Source organism: Lemur catta, chromosome 3 (assembly GCF_020740605.2).
Source record: "Lemur catta isolate mLemCat1 chromosome 3, mLemCat1.pri, whole genome shotgun sequence".
NCBI classification, from domain to species: Eukaryota; Metazoa; Chordata; class Mammalia; order Primates; family Lemuridae; genus Lemur; species Lemur catta.
The window spans coordinates 119,103,528-119,127,598 of record NC_059130.1 but is presented as its reverse complement, the minus strand read 5'-3'; the positions used below and the strand labels follow the sequence as shown (position 1 = coordinate 119,127,598).

The 24,071-nt window shown below is 44.0% G+C and overlaps 1 protein-coding gene, 1 long non-coding RNA gene, 1 other non-coding gene and 1 pseudogene across 3 annotated transcripts in view; 2 read left to right on the top strand and 2 right to left on the bottom strand.

The window, feature by feature from the left end:
* MTOR (mechanistic target of rapamycin kinase) overlaps positions 1–24,071 on the bottom strand; it is a 131,130-nt gene that overhangs the window by 35,345 nt on the left and 71,714 nt on the right. Inside the window, exons 29-34 of the mRNA XM_045546143.1 lie at positions 18,391–18,466; positions 14,532–14,671; positions 7,446–7,546; positions 4,709–4,824; positions 3,488–3,565; positions 3,168–3,275 (exon numbers count right to left, since the gene is read on the bottom strand). Of these exons, the coding sequence (XP_045402099.1) occupies positions 3,168–3,275; positions 3,488–3,565; positions 4,709–4,824; positions 7,446–7,546; positions 14,532–14,671; positions 18,391–18,466 (619 nt within the window). The remainder of the gene's footprint in view (positions 1–3,167; positions 3,276–3,487; positions 3,566–4,708; positions 4,825–7,445; positions 7,547–14,531; positions 14,672–18,390; positions 18,467–24,071) is intronic.
* Positions 2,416–3,807, top strand: LOC123634481. Its single transcript, XR_006733924.1, has 3 exons — positions 2,416–2,508; positions 3,187–3,406; positions 3,677–3,807. It is a non-coding gene; the product is annotated as an uncharacterized LOC123634481 (long non-coding RNA).
* LOC123636284 lies at positions 11,593–11,721 on the top strand. Its single transcript, XR_006734476.1, has one exon. It is a non-coding gene; the product is annotated as a small nucleolar RNA SNORA18 (small nucleolar RNA).
* Positions 20,046–20,139, bottom strand: LOC123636326 (annotated as a pseudogene).

Here is a 24,071-nt window from a genome sequence, read left to right as displayed (position 1 = left end):
GGACTGCAGGCGCGCACTAATTTTTCTGTTTTTTGTACAGACGGGGTCTTGCTATTGCCCAGTCTGGTCTTGAACTCCTGGCCTCAAGCGATCCTCTCACTTCAGCCTCCCAAAGTGCTAGAATTACAGGTTTGAGCCACTGTGCCTAGCTTTTCTGCTATATCTGAAGCCCCCACAAGCAACAGCAAAATCCACTCTGAAACAAAAAGGAGATTCATTGATGGAATGTCAACTTTCTCAAGTGAAGGGCACTGTGAGTGAAATTCCTCTTAGGGATTTCTCCACGATTCGAGATACAGTAGAACATGGGGTCTGGAGTGTGAATCTTGCCTCTGCCACTTACTATCTATGTGACTTTGGGCAGTTACTTAACTTCTCTCTGACTGATCTGTAAAGCAGAATAAGAATTGTACCAACTTCATAGGGCTCTCATGAGAATTAAATGATTTGAATTTCATTTGTGGATTATGAATAATGTATTTTTACCTGTAATATTTTACTTCAGTCTTTCCAGTTGAAGATGACTATCATTGCAAAGAAATTAAATTTAAAATGTATTATTCAGGCTGGGCACAGTGGCTCATGCCTGTAAGCCTAGCACTTTGGGAGGCTGAAGTAGCTTGAGGCCAAGAATTTGAGACCAGCCTGGGCAACACAGAGAGATCCTGGTCTACACAAAAAATAAAAAAAAAATTAGCTGGGCACAGTGGTGCACACCTGTAGTCCTAGCTACTCTGGAAGCTGAGGCAGGAGGATCACTTGAGCCCAGGAGTTTGAGGCTGCAGTGAGCTATGATCCTGCCACTGCACTCTAGCTGGGCTGAGAGAGTGCAACCTTGTCCCCCACATCCCCCCCAAAATATTCAAAATTCAAAAAACGAATTAAGTAGAAGTTTAAATAATTACATTTTCAAATGATATTATTTGTACCTTGGTAGCATTTATATTTCTGAAGTTATTAAAGCCTAAACCTGAACTATGACTTTGGGATACCCTGTCTATTGGCCATCTTAGATTCTTTCATTTCTATTTGCCTTAGATCAAAAACTACATATATAGAAGGGGAAGTGCCTCATTAATTTACATTTAAAATTCTTTGAAATTAAAAAAGAACAAATTAATTGTTATCAAACGAGCCAAACTAATTTTATATCAAATGACTAGTAAGAGTAAAGTGAACTTTTTTCACTCTCACTGGTAAGAAGACTTGGGGACACAGTGGGGAGAGATGGGTTCCGGAGACCTATTACTTCATGAGTGAATTCCATGAACCCATGGAACTGTCCTCCATGGAGATAAGCTTAAAGGTCTAGCAACCATGCTCTCAGGCTTTCAGCCGTGACTGGATGCAGTCTGACCCTGACTGGAGAACCCAAGGCAAGCAGAGAGCCAGCTTGGGTAAGGCTGACCTCTCAAACTGCTCTGTGGGAGATACTGGCTAGGATTTTAATTTAAACGACTTGACCACAGAATGGCAGTTTTCTAGCCTAGGCGGTTCATTTGACAGCAAGCCATCCACGAGAGCCAAATTTCCACCACAGAAGTAATGCTTTATTTTCAGCTTTGGATCATATTTTTCCATCCCGTGAAGTGTGAGAACAATGATTCGGAAAGTTAGAAAAACACAAAAAAGTACGTTGAGTGATTGTTTTGGTTACTTCTCACCAATGGCTAGTTTCTCCCAGATGCTGAAATAATTTGGCCTCCCATAAGCCGAAAAACATATCGCTGTCTCAAGACAGGGAAGTCACGAAGGGTTAAGGTGATGACAGTGTCCTGGACCCAGTAAATTCAGACACGCACCTCCCAGGCCTTATTCAGTGCATTCCCCAGGACTCATTCAATGCATTCCTCCTTCCAAGTCTATATTTGGATCAAGTCCTACTTGTTAGAATCTCAGAAGATTCATCAGATCTCTGATGTGGAAACTCTTCACCCGATTACAGGCACTTCCAAAATCGGGTGTGTACAAGTCAAGTGGGAAACACTTGCTTTGTGGAATTCTTTCTGGTGCCCAGGAGATAATTTTCCATCAAAACATTCACTGGGCATTTCATAATTACTAATAAAAGATGCAAAAGAACTGTATGTGCTCATTTACAAGCCATAAACCACTATACTCATAGATGTTCCTTTGCCCACTGCTCTTTCCTGTCCAGGGGAATGTGTCCTGAGCTTCCTAGGGAGGAATGCAGCCTGGAGTCAAAAGGTTTGTCATAGACTATTGAAAAGCCTGGAAGCATATATCTCCATTGGTCTGGAGCAAGAATTTGGAACTAGGTGTGCACTGGCCAAGAGGAAATGGCTTATAATTGAGGGGGTCAATCATGACAAGCAGGGAGACAAATGGTTTCTGGAGTGGTAAAGGCTTTCTCTCTCTTTTTGCTGATGAACTTCCCATCCTACCTACTCAAGGAATGAAAGCACTGGTCATCCTTTCCAAGAACACTTAGGACTGCTGACTCCCAGATCTGGAATTGACAGCTCCTCATACTAAAATGATCAGAATGTGACAATGAAAATACTGACGGAGGACTTGGAAAAGTTTCCCTACAAGGGGACAATGCAGTGGAAAAAAGTCTAAATAGAGGCGACAGGAAGACTCTGACCGAAGGAACTATAAACCGCAGGAGCTGGCGAACAAGAACATTAGGCAACCCCATCTAAAAAGTTGGATGCAGGTGGCCAGTAAATGTGGTGAGAGCTGTGGTTCTTAGCTTTGGCTTTTGGAATCATCTGGAAAGCCTGAAAAAGATATTGATCCCAGGTCTATCCCCAGAAATTTTGATTTAGTTGGTCTAGGGAATGGCCTGGGCACCAGGATTTTAAAAAGCTCTCCTGGTGATTCTATTGTGCTACTCAGGTTGAGAGCCACTGATTTTGAGTTATGATTTCCAATTGACTGGCCATTGGTATCACTCATTAAGGATATTTTCTTTTATTCCTAGAGAAGAGTAAGAAGAGGCTAGAAATTTGGTCATTCTCTCATAGCTAAAGCTTAGGTGAAAAGCCTTTGCGTGTTCTGCTTTGTATGCGAGCTGAGTACCACACTGGTGAAGGAGGCAGGAAAAGCATGCTGGGTAAGGGCGGGGGTTGGGGGAACAAGTGCTGGCCCAGGTCCTGTGGGGTGGGCATTAGGCGGGTGAATGGGGGCGTTCCCAGGCTCACCTGCAATCTTTCCCACCAGATCTGGCGGATGATCTCTCGTCGCTCAGGGACAAGTTTGTACTGGATAACCTCCTCCAGCTCGGACAGCATGTGGCAAGAAACCATGGCCTGATGGAAGCAAATCACATTCCAACCTAATTACTGCATGAACAATCCAAAAGACAGGATTAATTTAAATCATTCCTTCTGGTGTCAGGGTATCTGCTGACCAGAGAAAACAGGCATGTTCCAGGTAGCCTGTGAGTTCTCACTAGCCCACTCTGGAAAAAGAACTGAAATAAGCCTCAAAAACGACAATGTGCAGAACATTCGACACTCACCCCGTATGCCCGACTATAGCTCTCCCCTGCCATTGCAGTTAGCTCAGCATCCAGCAGGTCCCTGGCCTTGTCGATGCACTAGAAGAGAAACAAAGAAGGCTTGGGGCTGTGCTCTGGACTTGGGGGCTGAAGGCTATTCTAGGGCTTCCCAACCAACTGCAAAAGTTATCTGTCTCACTTAAATCCCAGTGATGAAGACAGAAACTCACTGAAGAAGGAAGAAAGGTTTTTCCAGATCTGAATGGCTAGAAAAGAGTATTATACAATTTCTCACCCAAGACAGAAATGTATGGCATCCAAAACTTTAAAAAATCTACCTATGTAACACCCACAATCTCAGGTGGCAAGACAGAGAGGGAATGTAGACTGTAAAATAGAGAGGACATCCTTGGGGATCTACTTTCTTTTAACTTTCTTTGCTGGGCACGTTTGTGACAATAGATTCTGCGCACACCCGAATGGCTCCAGGTGGTCAGCTCTGGATCCCGAGCACCCCCCTCCTCATGAAGGAGTGCCTCTGAAATCGGCAGAGATGACCAGTCCTCTCCGTGTTGACATGAGCTCTTGTGGATGGCTCTGATCTCAGTTCTCATCATGTAAAGCAGAGCTGGGGCTGCGGGACTGTGGTTTGAGTCTTTTCTGTGCCATCAATTAAAAACCCCTCATGCAGAGCTTCTCCTCTTTTGAATGTTTAAGGTTAACTAGTGTGTCCCCATCCCTTAAGTGCTCAGATCATTTACCTGGGCACTTTATCTAAGACAGTCTGGTGCTTCACAAGGTGGATGTGATTACCGCATTATTTCATTCTGCAAGTTAGCACAGTATTTGCAAATAAGCACTAGCTTCCTTGGAAGGTGTCAATGTGTGACACGCCTGCGTGGCCAGAAGACCCTTGTGCCTGATTTCTGCTGCACAGTGGCGATTGCTGGCTCTCTGAATCCTCCTCTTTGGTGAAACTCACAGCTTCTCTTTAACACAAGGAATGCTGAGGCAAGGTGATAAAAAGGATATAATGATGATCCAAAAAGCTAACTCCAAAAGCAACTGAAATGGTAACTTCTAGAACACATTTGTCCCTTAAGTACAAAAAGTAGCCCTAGCTGATGTGTTGGCAGAGCTCACAGAGCCAAATAAACACCAGAGCTGGAGTACAACAGCCTATTTACACAAGCACCATGTGCTTAGGAGTACATAACCTGTTCTCTGCTACCAGGTTTTTACCTGTTGTGCCAAGGAGAAGAGGTCCTGATGTAGCGCCAGCACGGCTCTATAAAATGCCCCATCGTGGGTGTCCCGAGGGATCATACAGGTATACTCTTCCATGCTGTCCCACTGACCTAGGCATACAGACAGACAGACAGAAAGCATCAGGATGGTTGGCTGGCTCATCTCAGATAGGCCTTGCCGTTGTTACTTTCACTTAGCTTGGGGTACAAACAAGACAAATGGACTTGAGTTGGATGTACCAAAATCCTGCCCAGACCCTCCATACACCGTGGGGATTGATTTAACAAAACAAAGCCACATCCGTCTTCCAAACACAAGACTCCACTGCCGCCCCAGGGAGCACGATGAAAGAGGAGGGCAGGCGCTGAGTGCAAAGGCGGCACTGCAAGTGGATTTAATGCAGCGCCACATTATCCTGGAGAACTCTCTCAGGTTTCTCTAGGTGAGATGAAATCGCTTTCTGCCCTACTAGTGAAGCATCTCACAGTTCAATGGTACATTGGGAAATTACATTTTCCTCTAAACAATTGAGAATGGCCATTATACAGATACGGGACAGGGTTAGACAGATTGCCTGTTTCACTCTGGCAATATCTTTGCCTCAGAAGGGAGGAGATAAATATTTTAAGAGGCTCTGTTATAACAGAAAGATGGGCTAGGTCACAGCACAGTGGTCTCTGTGTCATGTTAGACTGGGGAAATGGCTGCATCTGGGAAGAGGTATTCACTGTCCCTGGTAGGGAGAGCATGTATCAGGTGCCAGGCTTTCCAAGACCACCTGCAGGAAAGATATCAGCTTCATTAGCTGCAAATTGCAGGGCTGCCAATTTTACAAGGCATTTTCCTGCCTTTCACTCCAGACTATCAGCTCATCCATTCTCTATGCCTCTGGGCACAAGCAAATAGCAAGCGATGACTCCTCAGGAAGCAATTTGTTTTTGAAAAATGTTCCGGATCTGGCCCAGAGCTCATGAAAGGAAAGGATATAAGCTCTGTGACTCAAGAGGGACAGAAGGATAGAATGGGGGTGGATTGTTATGTAACGTTCCTCTGGACTCCACAGGTGACGCTCTTCACCTGGGACATCCTTTCCCCTCTTATGAAGAACATCTCTGGAATAGATGCTGCTAATGTTCCTGGGTGGTGCCCAGTGTCAGAAATCTATACAAGTTTGTAGGGTTAAACGGAAATCTCTCTTTTAAAATATTCTAAGAGTAGGGGCAAGGTGGGCAAGTGTTGGACAGCAAGGAGAAGAGACAATAAAATGGTCAAATGGTCAAAATGTTTATAATCATTGGAGAAGGTGAAGGGCAGATGGGTGTTCATCATACTATTCTCTTCATTTTTATATATGTTGAGAAATTTCTATAATAGAAGTTAAGAAATAAAAAGGAGATAGACAACTGTCTTCTCCCTTTACTCCCGCTTGGGATAAAGACATGATGGGGGCAGCTCCAGCAACCATGTTGGATCATGAGGTGGACTTTAAAATGGAGACCCTATGCTAAGTATGCAAAGCAGAAATATGGAAAAAGGCTAATGACAATGGAGCCAAAATAGCAGGCTGGGAATTTCTACCTCTAGATTTCATTCATAAGAGAGAAAAAGAAATCAGTAACTTAAGACAAATAAAAACAAATCCTACTAGGTATAATAAGAAATACATTTGGTCTTTTTTTTTTTTTTTTTTTTTGCCAAATTGCTTTTCACCTGAGAATATATTTGGTCTTTGTCCCTGGTGCCTGGCACAGAGCCATCTAAAACCCTGAGTGATAGGAGTGTCTTTGTTATTCATAATGAGCTCATTTGATTATGCTAATGAGGCAAATGAGGACCCTAGGTGGCCTCAGGATGGGACTGGTCACCAGAAAGACCAAATGATTACAGGGTTGGAACTTTCAACCCCACCCACTGACCTCCAGGAAGGGTGGGCAGGCTAAAGATTAAGGGCTATAAAAGCTTGAATAATGAGTTTCCAGGCTGCTGAAGGTGCTGGAAGGCTGGTGGCAAACCCCAACTCCTGTACTCTCGACCATTTAGACCTTGCCCTATGTACCTGTTCATAGGTACCCTTTATAATAAACCAGTAAACATAAGTGAAGTGTATCCGTGAGTTCTATGAGCCATCCCAGCAAATTATCAAACCTGAGGAGGGTTATGGGAACCCTGACTTTTTCCCTCTTTTTTTTTTCATTCTATATCACATTTCAAAAAGAACCCTGATTTATAGCTGGTCGGTCAGAAGCACAAGTCACAACCTGGGACTTGGTGATTGTCATCTTAAGTGGGGACAGCACTGTGGGGATGAGCCCTTAACATGTGGGATCTGATGGTACTTCCGGGTAGATAGTGTCAGAATTGGATTGAATTGAATTGTTGGACACGCAGTTGGAGAATTGCTTGGTGTGTGGTGAAAATCCCCATATATCTGGTGTTAGAAGTGTTCTGTATGAGTGTGCTGAGTGTGTTTTTCTCACCCACCACATCTCAGTTTCGATGCTTGTGCACCGTCTTCCATGGCCTTCTCATGAAGACCCATTTTTACCCATGTCTAACAAGTTATAGACAAAATCATCAGGTAAAAGGACAGATGGAGGACGTAGAAGTAGGTGGATACAGTCCATTTTTACACTGCTATAGACCTGACATGTCTACCTGTAGCCACAGTGCCTTGCTCCTTGGATGCGAGCCCCCAGCTTCCCTCTTCCCACCTCGACCGGGAGAGCCTTACCTAAACCCCAGGCAGCTGCCGCAGCCATCCGGGCCATCTTGGCTTGGGTCTCATCATTAACCAAGGTCCACTTTTCACAGCACTGCTGGTGGAGCTGTCCCCTGAAGAAACAGAATTATACAGTCAGGTTGATCCAGATCATCTCCATAACCTACCAATCTTCCTCTCTAGCCCCTTGGGTTAGCTGGGGCTCAGAGGACCTGGTGTGATTGGAGCCTACCTCCAACTGGGAGCTTTTAAATAAAAGCACATTTGGCTAGGTCATATAATAGAGAAGTGAATGGGCTATTTGTTGGTTTTTTTTTTTGGCCTGGTGCTTATAATTTGTCTGAGTGAGTTTATCAAGGATAGGGACTGGGTCTAACTCTATGTGATATGAAATGTCCCGAACATCTGGCCTCCTTCATAAATATTAAATAACCTCTCTCCTGTGCCAATGAATTCTGGGCTCTTTTGCTTTGGCAGGCCTACAGAGAAAGCAATCTGAAGAGACACATCTGGACATTCATTTTGGGCTCAAAGCTATAAGGAGAACTGGCTCTTGAAAGTATTGTACAAATGGTTTCATTCTGAAATGAAACCCAAATGAAATCAATCTGTACAGAAGAAAGGCTTGACAGCAGTCACATCTACCAGAAATCTAGATGCTGTTTATTCTCAGAATTTTGCACAATCACCATGAGCGTGGGTGAGGACTACGAGATACTGAGATATGAATGGTGCTGAAGAGACCCCAATACACAGGGAGTGCAGAAGTGCTAGAATAGGGACTGTTAAAACTGTTGCCGTCTCACCTTCCACTTCTGAGTGAAAGGAAATAAAACTCTGCTATGATGCAAATACGAGCCCCTGACTGCATGTGAGCCTCAAGATGTAGCTAGCAGACTCTTTAATTTTTCCTGCTTTCTGAAAGATATACTGCAGGATATTTTAAGTGGTACTGAAAGTGGAATCAAGAGGAAGGGCACAAGTTCCAAGTGACCCAGGTCAGAAGCCTCAAGGGACGTGAGCTGCACTGCACTATAAGGTGATGTGTGTGCGCAGGGGATAAAGGTGCTGAAGGCAGTCACTGCTGAAGAAACCTAGGCTGAGCTTACAGGGAACCACATGTAGGAGATGTGCTCAGAGACATTATCTAGCATCTCGGGGTATGGGGAATATTAACTTCACTGTCTCTCTGTCCTGTGATCAAGAGAGCCAGCAACACAAGTACTCTGGTTCAACACAGAGCTGAGACCAAAAGGAGGACCTAGGTGGCCAGCATGCCCCATGCACTTACTGAAGCTCAGTGATGGGAGTAGGAGCTCAGTGTTGCTTTCTTGCCACCCAGACTTAGAAACCGTCACTCCTGGGCCCTGCCAGGGGTTTGCTTAGAGTGGTAGTTCTCAAACTACTGAATGTATCAGAATCCCCTGGACAGCTCCTTCAGATGGCTGGGCTCACCTTCTGAGTTTCTGATTCAGTAGGGGTGGGATGGTATTTGAGAATGTGCATTTCTAACAAGTTTCTATGTGACACCAAAGTTGTTGGTCCAGGGGCCACGGGTTGAGAACCACTGGCTTAGAGCACAGGAGCAGCTCATCTGTGCGGCACATTTTTTGTTGGGGTCCTCTCTGCAGGGTAGGACAGAAAGCTGCATGATCTCCTAATGGTCCTTCCAACCCTACAATTCAAAATTTTATAGCTGGTGGCCACAGGCAAACCTCCCTCTACTCCTTTGTCAGGACAACTTGTTTCTGTGCCAAGGGTCTGGAGATTAGCTTTTCTTTTCCTCTAGGGCAGGAAGCAGGTCCACTGATTAAAGCCCACAAACTGTTACCTTCAGACAAAGCGGGGAGCAATGCAGGAGCAGCATCCCAGAAAGGCGACCCCTGACAGAGAACTCAGGCACTGCCCTCACCATGTGGCTGTGTGAACCGCTATGAGAACAGCTGCTGGAGCCTGGTCAGTCACACAGAGACACAGAGGCAGGTTCTTCTCTCCCACAAACACTTATTACCAAGAATAACGCAGAATATACCAAGTCCTGAGTCCTAACTCTCAAGGGCAGGGAGGGGGACCAAAAAAGGTAATAAATGTGAGACTGTTTGTGGGGCAACAGCTAGGATGCATTTTCTGACACCTTTCACTGCACGTGGGGGAGGACTTAGTAAAAGGCCTGCCCTCCAGAACTTTGACTTTTCCACCTAGCGCTGCAGCAAAAAGCTTAGAAAGTGCTCTTTCATTTGGAATGCCTCCATGGGTTGGCTGCAGGCTGCCATGATCTCACTCCCAAGGAATCTGTTCCTAATGACCTAGGGGCCTTGCGGGGAAAAGTGTGAGGAGAGGATTCACTTCAGCTCACCTCAGCTGCAGGAGTGGCTGCCTGGCCTTGGTGCTATGGGGACCTAGCTCTCACAGCCTCCAGTAGGCAGATAAGCATGGGGACAGGGACGGGAGAAGGGCCTTAGCTCACTGGTAATTCCAGATCATTCCTGATGCCACCTCTGGTGAACACTTGCCTCAGGCATGTTCAGGATATATGCCCAAAGCAAAAAAAAATTAGAAATTTCACTCTAAACAGAATTGGCTGAACAAACCTTATCAGAAACATGCATACGATCAGGAAAAGAATTCTGCTTCTTTCATTTTGTTTTAAAATCTCTTTTAGTCTCCTGCATTCTTCAATCCTTTGGTCAGCATCACTAGCCACTTACACTTTACAGGTAATTATAAAACTGGAAAGGACCCAAGATACCAGAGGAATATGGGAGTGAGAACTGCAATGTTAGGAGACCTGGGGGACCTCAGGCAAGCTGTCTCAACTTCCATGAGCCTCAGTTTCCCCAATTGTAACACAAGGGGATTGGAGAAAACCACATCTCAAATCTCTTCCAATGCATCCCAGCTGTCTCCACTTAACCCAGCAGGAAAAGTGGTCATCTTTAATTTGAAAACAGGGGAGGTGGAAGGGGAAGGGACCAGGAAAGGTTTCAAGGAGGAAGAAATGGTGGGGAAGATTTCACAAAGCAGAAAATGGAGCAGAAGAGTAGGGCAATTCTGGGAACTGAACAAATGAATGTGAGGTTTGGGGAAGAGCAAAATATTTGGTCAGAGTTCAGATTATGAGACAGAGTTCACTGAGAAATGGGCTGAAGAAGTGGGGTGGTGCCAGCCACAACAGGAAAGACTCTGAGTGCCAGGCTGGGACATTTCTATGTAAATCCAAGGGTTATGGTGAAATACTAAAGTATTTTAGGAATTGATTAGAGTTGAATTTTTTTTAGATTTATAAGGATATTTATTATAAAATTGTTTGTTGTAGTGAAATATTAGAACAGCCTAAATATCCCAAAAAAGGAAAGTGTGTACATAAATTACGTTATATCCATTCAACAGAATGCCACACTGCCATTAAAAATGATAGGTGGAGAAACAAAGCTGAATTTTAAGAACACCTACATCTTGTTCTTTCTCTTAACAAGATATGGATTTGAAAGTAGAAAAAATTGTTTTTGAAATAACGTGGCTAATCTTTATTAATATACCCTTTTTTTTTCTTTGCTTTAGATCAATGTTGTCCAATAGAACTTTCTGATGATGGAAAAGTTCTCCATCTGCACTGCCTAGTACAGCAGCCACTGGCCACATGTAGCTACTGAGTACTGAGCACCTGAAATGTGGTTAGTGTGACCAAGGAACTGACTTTTTAATTTAATGTGAAAATAGCCATGAATGGCTAGAGGCTACCATATTGGACAGTACAGGTTTAGATACTTGTTGAACTTACAGAAAAAACTAGCTTTAGTTATATAAGCAGATCTGAAGGCTATGCTACCTTAATTTATTGAGCAGAATGAATATGGAATGTTAAATTACAAAAATAAATAAATCATACTTTTGAATCTTCCAGTAATGGTTAACTCAAACAATGAAGCCACTTGCAAATAATTTTAGGCTATTATCTACACATATGTGATCCAATGCCTAAGGCTAAATTCACTGACATTAAATTTTCATGCAAAACATTACAATATCTTCTATCTTGGGAATATAGTAATAACTTTATATAAAGAAATAAAAGCAACAATTTACGAAAAGAATATCTTTAATTAGGTACAGAAAGCCTATGTGTAGCAAAAGACCATTCTTTTAGAAGCCTTACTTTGTTGAGGTCTAGCCCAGTGGGCTTTTTCTGCAGCTGCACAGCCTTGGAAATGCCTCATAGCAACTTTGTGGCTTTGCTTTACTCACAGGACTGTTTGTTAGATCTGTGATAAGGAACTACAAGACAGCTGCTAAAAGTATGAAAGACCTAATCATTTGTCTTTACCTCAGGTATTGGCATAGCCCACTGATCTGTAGTATTCTTGAGTGTGACAGCTATAAGAACTAACATGATCCGCACACATTCGTTTTTCCGACAGGGTGTCAGATTGAGAACCAGGCAGATCCATTTACTCTAAAAATGGCCGACAGGACAACTGTGAATTGAGGATCTGTTCTATTAAGACTCCAGCCTTTGAGGAACTAAGGTGACCTTGATGGATAGGAGGAATCACATGTGAAATTCCCTGAATAAAAATTTATTGACTCAAAATAATTTTGCCTAATGCCATAATAATACAAAAAAACCTCTTAAAAAAAGAAGGCTTACTTTGATTTTATCCAATGGTATTCTTTAAACTTTCCAAGGTATAACATTTGTAAACAATAAAAATTTTCCTATATTTAGTAAATTAGATTTTTTGATATGATGAAATATTATGCAGTCATTAAAAAAATGAGGCAGTAGCTCTATAGATACAGATGTGAAACAGTGGCCTACACTTGTTAAGTGAAAAAGCAGGGTGCAAAAGGTATAAACAGTCACTATCATTCATGTATATGCTTGTAATGAGGTTCAGGACATGCTATCCCAAAATATGGTACCCTTGGCATATTGAATGTTTTAAGAAAATGGTAGCAGAAAGGTCACTCTGACCTTCCCCTGCCCTTATATCCCTTCAAGCAGGTCAGAAGACCCTCATGTGACAGGAGCCCTCCTTATTCCCAGGGGCAGGGGGTCTGGGGGTGGGAGGGTGAGGGCAGCGAGAGAGTGGGCGGGTAGGGGAAGGGGCATCCTTGTCTCTGAAGATTATAAAACACTGTAAAATAATTTAAAGAGGTTTATTCTGAGCCAAGTTTGAGGACCATGGCCTGGAGCCACGCACAGGAAGCCTTGAGCAAGTGGGATCCCTGCGGTTGGGTTACAGTTTGGTTTTATATATTTCAGGAAGACAGGAATTACACGTAAGGTTGTAAATCAATACATGAAAGGCGTACACTGGCCCAAAATGGTGGGACATCTCAAAGTGGGGTAAGGGGTGGGGTGCTTACAGGTTATAGGTGGGTTTAAAGACCCTTTGGTTAAAGAAATGAAGCTTTGTCTAAAGGCTTGGACTGTTTTAAGTTAAGATAAGGAAGTCTGTAAATCAAAGATAAGCCACAGGACATATACCCAGACTCAAGGGATTTGCAGGTGTGGTTTAAGCTTTGTCTTGTATAGCTTTAGGCCTATTAATGTGTTACAAAGGATATCTCCAAGAAGGGAGGGGGGCATGATGAGGCATGTCTAATTTCCCTTCTCATGGTCAGCAACTCAGTTTTAGGGTATCCCCTTGGCCAAGAGGGGGTCCATTCAGTCAGCTGGGAAGAGAGCTTAAGATTTTATTTTAGCTCACAAGATACAGGGTCACAGAGCAGAATCTGAACAAACAGGCTTTGCTAAGTCTCCCCTGGCTTATTACCAGTAGGTCACACCCTTTTTGCCCTATCCTATTTCTTCATGACTATCTTCATCAAGCCTACTACAAAAATTATTCAGGTTTAATTGTTTCTTTGGGTCTTCACTTCCTTATGAAGGCTCCTGCCTCATGTAAGGCTCATGTTAAATAAACGTGTACGCTTTTCTCTAGTTAATCTGTCTTTTGTTATAGAGGCCTCAGGCATGAACCTAAGATGGGTAATGGAAAAGATATTTTCCCTCCCCATACTTGGATTGTCCCTGGAAGTCTACACAAGAATCTGGTCATAGTACCTGGAAGTCTGGGTGGCTCAGGGACAACGAGAAGACTTAGTTTTCACAGTTCCGTCGCTGTCTCATACTACTGAATTTTGTACCATGTGCACATTACCTTCTGGCCTCTCTTTAATGTACCCTCTAATATGCTTTTAAAGGGTTCTTTTTATAATGTAAACCCAGTCCTGACAGCTCTCGGAATACTTCAGTGGTCACCCAGCAGCCCTTAGGTAAAACTCTTAACAGGGTCTGTCAGCCTCATATGAATGATCTCGCCCCTGCCTACCTCTCCTGCCCCACCTTCTACTTCTTTCTACATCACACCTGACCCTTCAGCCATACTGAACTTTCACTTCTTCTTTTTTATTTTTGGTGGAGGTGTTGGGGATTGAACCCGGGGTCCATACTGAACTTTCAGAACCCAAACATACTGGGGCTCTTCATTGTACAGGCCAAGTTAGATACCAATTCCTCCTGGAATTTTTCCATAACCTTCCACGCCAGGATTAGGGTGCTTCCTACTACCCACAGCCCTCTGGGCTTCTCCTTTATTGCTGTTATCACACTGTTTTACAGCAGCCTGGTTGTCTGTGCTGTAAGCTCTGGGAAGGAAGGCAGTCAAGATTAAGAGAATAGACGAAAGTAGGTCTGAGGAGCACACCCCAGGCTGTCCTGAACTAGAGCATTACAAAGTTTAAGTTAAAAAAAATTTTAAGGCCAGGCAAGGTGGCTCACACCCGTAGTCCCAGCACTCTGGGAGGCTGAGATGGGAGGATCGCTTGAGCCCAGGAGTTCAAGGCTACAGTGTGCTACGACTGTATCACTGCACTCTAGCCTGGGTAACAGAGTAAGACCCTGTCTCTGGGGGAAAAAAAAAAAGGCCTTGCTATTTAGCAGCTGGGACAGAATAGAGAGATGGGTTCTGAGAAAATATCAAGGGAAACAAAATGAGAGTCTGAGGTGAGGACTCTGAGGAAATTCATCCTCTCAAATCCAAAGATCGAGTCTCTCACAGCCACTCAGGCCATCATCTTGACGAAACTCACCACTCCCCCAAGGCCTCGAGGCAGCGCATGCGGCCCAGCATCAGCTCTGGGTCGTCCTTGTTGGTGTCCATCTTCTTATCATAGGCTACGAGAGCATCCTCCCACTCGTGCAGTTTCTCATACCAGGTGGCCTGGATCTCCTGCCAAGCGGAAGTAGAGAGACTGCTGTGAGGCACAGAGAAGGAGGGGTAACAGTTTTTAATCCACATGCTCTTTCCTAAGGTGCTATGTTGTATGCGTGATGCTTCACCTACCACAGCATGTCTGGGCGTGGATTAAAAAGAACTTCAGACTATCTGGAAGAAGGCTGTTAGGAGAAGGTGGAGATGCTGGTTTCTTGGCACACTGATGGAATGATCCTAGGGTAATCTGAGAGCAGATGTCAGACCATGCTCAGATCACTTCCTACCCAGACACAGGAGTCACCAGAACACCAGCATGTGGGGATGTGAGGACAGGGGAAATCATTTGGGCACAGCAGGAGGCCCTGACCAGAGCTCTTGCAAAGGTGCCATGGTCCCGATCTGCTGGAGTAGTGACGTGGGGCCACTTGGCAGGGATGGCAGCTGCTTTCCTGATGGGGCTAGAAAGACCAGGCCACATCTGCATATTTGCTGGAGAAAAACAACTCAATTTTTAAAAGCTCTTGATTCTCTGCATTTCTTAATACATTTTTAAACCTTCAGGAAATAATAATTTAAAATATAACACTGCCACTTAAAATTCTTTGGAAAACATTTCCCCTGTTCTTCTGGAGTCTCTCATCCAATGTTCCTTCCTGCTCAGTGCCTGGCAGCTTTACCCCTGTCTGGGGCCAAAGGAGGGAGTCCATTACCCTGGACAGAGGGAGCACCACGCTGAAATTGGGCGTCATCCACGTGAGTAAGAGGTGCTGCAGTTTTGAAGTTACACACTACGAGTCTAAATGATAGGAGTTTGTTTTATGTGTTTTCTGTCTGCCCTCCATCACAGTTTCTCTTCTGGGCTTCTTCATCATCGGCTCAGTAAATGACTATTTCTGTACGGGCCAGGGTAGTGGCTCTCCAGGGATTTCTTTAACAACAATATGATCCCACAGTGGAATTTGTATGATATAATGCAGGGCTCACATTAGTTTCTCCCATTACCCTCTTCCCCTTTCTAAATAAAACTGATGTTTGTGTAGCATAAACACTAACAACTACTCTGCTAAGCTGTCTGAAAGAACCTTTTCTTCTTGAACCTCTAAAAGAAGGTCATGTATATTTGAGATTGTTAACTCATACCTACTTCCCTGGTTTATTTTTGGCAGGGCCAATGCCCCCTGCTGCCCATGGACTAGTACTGCTGCCACGACAGTCTTCCCTAGCATCAGTGTAGTTTGCCAAAACAGGCATATCTGGCTCTGTGGAAGGCAAACTGTCTAAGCTTCATTTTCCAAGCCTGTGCAGAATAATGCCTCTCTATTATGCCTAAATACGAAAGAGACCCGGCCGGGCGCGGTAGCTCACGCCTGTAATCCTAGCACTCTGGGAGGCTGAGGCGGGTGGATTGTTTGAGCTCAGGAGTTCGAGACCAGCCTGAGCAAGAGTGAGACCCTGTCTCTACTAAAAAATAGAAAGAAATTAGCTGGACAACTAAAGATATATAGAAAAAAACAGCCGGGCATGGTAGTGCATGCCTGTAGTCCCAGCCACTTGGGAGGCTGAGGCAGGAGGATCCCTTGAGCCCAGGAGTTTGAGGTTGCTGTGAGCTAGGCTGACGCCTCGGCACTCTAGCCAGGGCAAAAGAGCGAGACTCTGTCTCCAAAGAAAAAAGAAAGAAACAAAGAAAGAGAAACTTAGAGAAGAATGACTGTAAAGACAGTGTAAAATTTAAAACTCTTAAATTAAAAAGGAGCACTGGTAGATTTCCCATTTTGGATTTCTACACAGGGTAGAAAAGAAAAGAGCTAGTGACTAATGTGTGGCATACACTCAGTACGAACAAGCAGAAAGTAGAGGGGGCAGCATATGGAACAGGTCAGGTAGAGGGCAGGGTATTTTGAATTGCAATAGATTGCAGAAACTATAAGGTTTAAGCAATGAATCACACAAAATTCTAATGAGATTGCTGTTACATAAATTGTGCTGAGAAAGCATAGGCTCTGCCAAGAAAAAGCAAACCATTGTCAAGCTTAATATGATTCAGCTACCTAAATATAACAGAAAATCCACCATGGGTTTAGCAATAATCCTGGAGCTAATGGCTACCTTTAGAACCTGAAGATGGAGGAACTTTCATTTAAGGCTGGCATTCTGAGTATGGGGGTATAAACCATCTGTTGGCAGATCACCTGAATACCAGATGTTTGTGGAGTCCTTGTTTCAGTCAGCACTTACTGCGATCTAAGCTCTAAGAATATCAAAGGAGAGTACATCTTGGTCTAGGTAGAGTACATTAAGTGCCCCCTCGCCCTACTTTCTTCCCTCTGCAAGCAAGGATTGTGGCAATGATGGATGAGACATATTCTTTCTATTTTGTCAGCATTTGGGGAGATGCTGTCTTAGTGTAGCTGCAGGTAATATGTGCTAAAGATGGCAAAAGGTTCCCTTAAAAGTTTCAGTCCAATTTATTAGCCCTGTGTCAGGCAAAATGCTAGACAATCAAATAAAAGCCTGTGATGGATTCACAATTTTCTTCATGCTAACACCCTGGGCTCTTGATTAAGGCCAACCAGAGTAAGTGACCTACACTACTAACGAAAGGTTCCTCATCATATATATGGACCCAGAGCTTCTTCACCTTCTAGGAGTTCAATGCTAAGTTGATAAAGTTGATGCTTTGTATATTTTGGAAGCAAAGTACCCTCCCAAGACTACAAACAGTAATGGAAATATTTTAATATTGGTAGGGCAAAGATGGCAGCAGAGAAGCAGCTATGTAAGCAACAATGAAACAGAAAAATCCCTCAATACTAGGTACAAATTATAGTATATATTTTTTCTGAAGAATTGACCATGGTTTCTTCTAAAGTATGTACCGACTATCAACTGTGAGCTAGACACAATGCGAGCTGCCACAGCTGATACAAATGTAACTCAGATCACAGTTAAATGCCCACCCAGGCTTTGCTGCCAGACTGCCCAGTTCAAGTCTTGGTTCTGCCATTTACTTATTTATTTTTTTTGAGACAGAGTCTCCCTCTGTTGCCCGGCTAGAGTGAGTGCCATGGCGTCAGCCTAGCTCACAGCAACCTCAAACTCCTGGACTTAAGTGATCCTACTGCCTCAGCCTCCCGAGTAGCTGGGACTACAGGCATGCGCCACCATGCCTGGCTAATTTTTTCTATATATATTTTTAGTTGGCCAGATAATTTCTTTCTATTTTTCGTAGAGACGGGGTCTCGCTGTTGCTCAGGCTGGTCTCGAACTCCTGACCTCAAGGGATCCACCCGCCTCAGCCTCCCAGAGTGCTAGGATTATAGGCGTGAGCCACCGCGCCCGGCCCTGCCATTTATTCTTAACCTGCTGGGACCCAGTATCCTCATCTGTCAAATGGGATAACAACAATAACTACTTCATAGCATCATTATGAGGACTGAATCAGAAGAAGTATATAAAACACTTAGCAAAATGCTAGGCATGTGCTAAGAGTTTGATAAATATCAGTGGTTACTATTTATTAGACTGAACCCTCATGATCCATGTTCAGTTTAAATATAGTCCCTACATACATTGTCTCTTTCATCCTAAAGATACATAGGTAAGTCAGCATCAGACTGTTACAAATTGAGAAAAAAACAAAAAAAGAAAGTAACTTCCTTGATCAAGGTCATGGCTGAGTGCCTCCCTAGCTAGGTCTCCACCTTTTGCTTTTCTGGAAGGAATGAGGCACTTACCAGCTCTCCGAAGTGTTTCATGGCATATTCTAACACCCCGGCAGCTGCCTCCGGCTGCTGTAGCTTATTATTAATGCTGAGAAAACAAAAGGAAGAGGTGGTTACACTCAACACATCTGAGGATGGCAGGAGTGGGTCATTTGTGGGCAGATGGCTCACCACCATTTGTGGGTCATTTGTTGGGGCCAATGTCTTGCAGATGCAGAGAGGTCATCAATTATCTATTACCATCCAGAACACTCAGCTTGAATGATTTCACCTGAGGAAAGGTCTTTGTTTGCCTCTCCTAATTTTGGTAGGGGAGGGGCTGTAAAGTCAATGCTCATATTTGGTGCCCTGGGCCCCTTCCTCCAACTAGCACAGATTGGTTTCTTCTCATCGGTCGTCAGGTAGGCAGCACAAGTTGAAACACTAGGAAGCCTGGATCCAAACTGTCCCTGCTGTAGGGCCCAACCATATGAGATCCCTCTGAACTTTTAAGTCTTAAATTCTCTTCAGTTGCCTTTAGTAACAGGAATAACCAAAATTAATCAAAATCATCGGACTCTAAGTGACAGAGAGGTGGCACCGAGGCTGGGCTGTCCTTGTCAATCACGAAACCTGGGAGCTGTGGCTGTGCAGCCATGCTGACTGCCCCCTGACAGAGCCCACCCTCTTCAAATCCAGACGCCTCCTTAGACCCTCTCCTGGGACTGCCCCCTACCCCTCCAGCAGGAGGCTGCCAAGGGACCACATCTAGAGTTACTTGGACTGGCCCCTGGCGTAGAGATGCTTTTCCCTAATGCTGCCCTGCTTTGCTGATAGCATCTGCAGGCAGCAGGTAGCCAGTGGGGCTGGAGGACTGTAACTGTATTGGGACAACTGGGCAGTGCCACTGGAAGGCCTGGTGCCTGGAGTTGGTTCATCATGCTGCAAGGACACCCTGAGAGCAGGACAGCGGGGGGCTTTGACCCTTGTTCCAATAGGAATTTATACTAAATCCAACACTGAACATAAGCCCGAGTTATGGAAGGAAGGGAAATGGGAGGGCGAAGAAGCTGGCTTGAGAAATTCATAGGACCACAATAATTATGTTGTTTACAGGTAGGGAGCAAAATGTGCCACACCAACTTGGGAGTCTAGACTGGTTTAATGAGCAAGGATCCAGTTTATTGCCCTGAGTACAAACTGTCTACTTAACTAGAATTAATTTTTAAGTGGTTTTGGGAAATTCCAGGGTTTGGGTTCAATGTGGTAATATGGCAAAAGATTGCTGTTATAAATATTATTTTTAAAAATCCAAATTCCACCACATTTCTTCCAATAAAACCAAGAGAGAACTGCCCAGAAATCTGATGAACTAGAGAAGTCAACATTTGTGAAAGTAATAACCTAATGCTTCATGTTTACAAAGCACTTTCCCAATAATCTTTCCAATCTATCACTCCTTTGACCTCATGCATCCTTAAGAGAGCGGGAAAGAAAAGGTATTATCAGCCCAATTTTACTAATGGGGAAACTAAGGCCCAGGAAAAGCAGTGATTTTCTTCAAGGCCACAATGAATAGTGACAGTCTCCACATTATCTGAAGCAATCTTGTATCTCTTGTTAAGGAGAAATGGGAGGTGAAGCAGCTTTGGATTTGGAGAGAGAAGACTTGGGTTTTTTTCCCCCCATATCAGACAGGTAATGTGCCAATGTCATAACAAGATCTGAGGGAGCACATGATGGTGAAAACCCAATCACCATTTTTAAACGAAACAAGAGGATTAGGACTCGGGTTTCACTTTCTAGAGGTCTAATTCTACCACTTCTTAGTGGTGTGACCATAACTAAGTCACCTTTTTTTGAGTTTTAAATTCCTCATCTATAAAATGGGGCTAATACTACCCTCCTCCTTCATAGGGTTCTTCAGGGAATTAAATGAAATGATGCATATGAAATGGCTAAGCAGGTCCTTATAAATGCTAAGCGGGTCCTTCATCTGTTTTTGTCCAAGGATAAAAGTTGCTAGAAACATAGCTATATGCTTGTCTATAGGAAGAACATACACCTATGATTGAGACTTAAATTAGTACTAGGAAGTCATCTGTGCAAATTCCAAACTTTTCCTGAGCAGGACTGTTCGAGTGTCTAGTATCCAGGCTCTAGTCTTCAGATTCATGGGGGAATCTATGGGGCAGACCCACTGGTGCTCCTTGTGCTGGTTCTAAGCAAAGCAATGAGCCAGGATGCTCTCTATAAGTTAGTCTGCTGCAAAATTCAGATATGTATTTAACTTCAAAGTGAAACCATATCATCACAATTTCCTTTAGGAACCCCTATATGAGTTTTTCTAAGCTGAGAATGAAAAGCAAGTCTAAAGGGACTAACTCCACTGTAGGTCCATTGGGAAGCAGTTTCTGATGCCTCTTGGCCCCATAAGTCAGGTACTAGAGTTTGTTGCCCAAGCACATGGGGATGGGGGAACTGTATTAATAAGTAATATTACTAGGCATAGATTTGGGATTATCTGGTTCCTTGAACCCAAATAAAGTATGCTCTTGGTAGAAGTATAAAATTGTTCTGATGAGGAAGATAAAGTGTTCTTTGCCTGAACCAGAACAAGCTAGCTCTAAGAAACAGACATAAAAATCCAGGAGTTCTAACAACTGTCTTTTAATCTTGTGCTCTGGAAAATATTCTATACTCAAGAACAAATTATAAATACTACCAAAGCTTGACTCACTCTGGGGACAAAACAACAACAACAAAACCCAAATACAAGCCTTTTCTTAATCTACTCTCCCACTTACTGTATATAAAAAAGAGTTTTACAACAGATTGACCAAAATTAGGAAGTAGCGATTAGAGACCTGAAAGGAGAAATACTGCCATGGCTTTGATATACCTCCTCCTCTAAGGACAGACAAGCATTGCTTGCAAATTAAAAAAGAAAATCCATCATATGGCCCTAACCCTTTAAAAGAGAGTCCAAATAAGTCATTTGCATAATACTTGCCATTTGAATGTGTATAGAGGCAGGCAAAGTTGAAGACAGAGCTCAGCAGGAAGGAAGGCAGGCACAGGTTGGGCTCACTGGGGGCTCCTGACCAGCCTGTAGCAGCTGCCAGGAATGATAAGCTATCATCTAGCAGTAGCAGTAGGTAAGAAGGCACTTTTACAAACTCACTCTTTTGATTGGTTTTTTATTTTTGAGACAGAGTCTCGCTTTGTTGCCTGGGTTAGAGTGAGCACCGTAGTGTCAGCCTTGCTCACAGCAACCCCAAACTCCTGCGCTCAAGTGATCCTCGTGCTTCAGCCTCCTGAATAGCTGGGACTACAGGTGCGAGCCACCACACCCGGCTAATTTTATTGTTTCTACTTTTAGTTGACTGGCTAATTTTTTTTCTATTTTTAGTAGAGATAGGGTCTCGCTCTTGCTCAGGCTGGTCTCGAACTCCTGAGCTCAAGCAATCCTCTTGCCTCAGCCTCCCAGAGTGCTAGGATTACAGGTGTGAGCCCAAGTGCCCGGCCTGATTGTTAAAAAGTAAAGAGATTTTAAGTGAAACAGCTGCTATCACTCTACATATTCTTTCTTCTTCCCCTCTTTCCACTTTAATTTCCTATAGAACTTTCTCCCTAAGCTACATTTTTCTTCTTTCCTTCTGAGGAGTCTCCCACGCATGCCTACAAGGCTGTTAGAGAATACTAACTGTAGATGTGGACACTCTGGAGAGTTAAGTGAAGCAAGGACTAATCTCGGTGATCAAGAGAGTCTGTTATCTTGTTTCAGGACCTTAATTTTTCCCTCTTCCTCCTTGACTTCTGGCACTCCATTATGGGAGGCAACAAGATGACACAACAAGGCACTTAAATAAGGCGAGAGCTCAGTACATGTGCCAGGCACTATGTTTATTGCTTATATATATTATCTCAACTCTACAAACCCTATTATTAATATTCCCATTTTACATATGAAAAAAATGTGGCCCAGTAGATCACAAGTAAGGCTGGTGTTCTCCCTTAAAAGGCTGCTTTCCCTTAAAAATCTTACCACTTGGCTGGGCGAGGTGGCTCATGCCTGTAATCACAGTACTCTGGGAGGCTGAGGCAGGAGGATGGCTTGAGCTCAGGAGTTTGAGGTTGCTGTGAGCTATGATGATGCCACTGTACCCTGGCGGAGGTGGGTGGGGGGGCAGTGGCATCAACAGAGGAAACTATCTCAAAAACAAAATCTTGCCACTTACCTTAAGGTGGTACATTCCTCTAGTCCCAACTATTTGGGAGGCTAAGGCAGGAGAATGGCTTGGGCCCAGGAGTTATGGGCTGTAGCACACTATGCTGATCAGGTTTCAGCATTAAGTTCAGCATTAATATGGTGACCTCCCAGGAGCACAGGACCACCAGTTTGCCTAAGGAAGGGTGAAATGGCCTAGATCTGAAGTGGAGAAAGTGTGCTGATTAGTTGTGGAATCACCCCTGTGAATAGCCACTGCATTCTAGCCTGGGCAACGTAGTGAGACCTTGTCTCTTTAAAAAAAGTATCCTAAGTAATAACTAAGGGTATACTGTAAGCTCTGCAATGGGAAGGATGGTGTCTTAGCTTTCTACTCTTGGCATTAGTAGGCACCCAGTAAATACCTGTAAAAGGAATGAACGTAAGCAACTGGTAGGATGTTTCAATTAGTTAACTCTCTCTCTATAATTCACTGTGCAGGAGAAAGGAGCCCTCTGTGCCTTCTTTTTAACTTCCTCACACTCTCTTCTTACCCCCCAGATCCCATCCCACATTTCTTAATTCCTTCCAGAGGCTACTAATACACCTTAAAGCCTCTCCCATGACAACCAGCATGCCACCACAGCAGGCTTTGCCAAGGCAGCCTGGCTTGTAGAATTTAGGTCGCAAAGTGCAAGACAAATGAGCCTCTGTGGAAACTCAGGAGTTTGTAGCTACTTAGTCCCCAGCCTCTTGCCTACCTGGGTGACACAAGACTGTCCTCTGAATTATTTTCCCTTTAAACTTAGATGAGGTTTTATGACACTGAAGGGAAAGACTGTATGTTTGGCTCATGTGAGGAAATCACCTTTGCTCAAAAGCCCCCTTAATGAGGAACTCTTGTTTTATGGGGCAGTGGAGAGTGTTATAAAGCCCATTCTATAAACACTCCCTGTGTGCCCCTCCGTACGTCTTTCCCTATTAGTGCTGGAGGCTTATAAAAGGCAAACTGTTCAAAGCTCCAGCCCAACAGCAGAGAAGTGCTTAACAATCTAAACCAGACCCCACTGTCGCTGGCTGGTCTGGTGAAAAAGCTCTGACAACAAACAGTTTAGAGATGGAGGCCTGGGCAGCAGCGTGCCCACGACAGCAGAGTACAGAAGTGACAGGTCGTCTCGATGAGCTTTCCGTCTCTGGATGAGCACTGAGGCCAGAAGGGAAAGGGAACTGCGTTGCAAGAATTTTCTAAGCTAGTGGATGCTGATTCCCGCTGCTGTCCTACCGTCGGTGTGGAGGATGTCTGCGTTCTACTCCATTTTCCAGTGACAACATCCAGTTGCCATCTTAACCAGCTGGGAATCTACAGAGCAAAACTGCCTATCCGCATAATAAAAGCCAGAGCCCACAACTGAACCTGGTGTTAGGAAGACAATGAAGACAGACAGAAAGGAGAACAAAGGGCATTAGGCTGTCAGTAGGGGAGGAGGCCATTGTACAGACATAT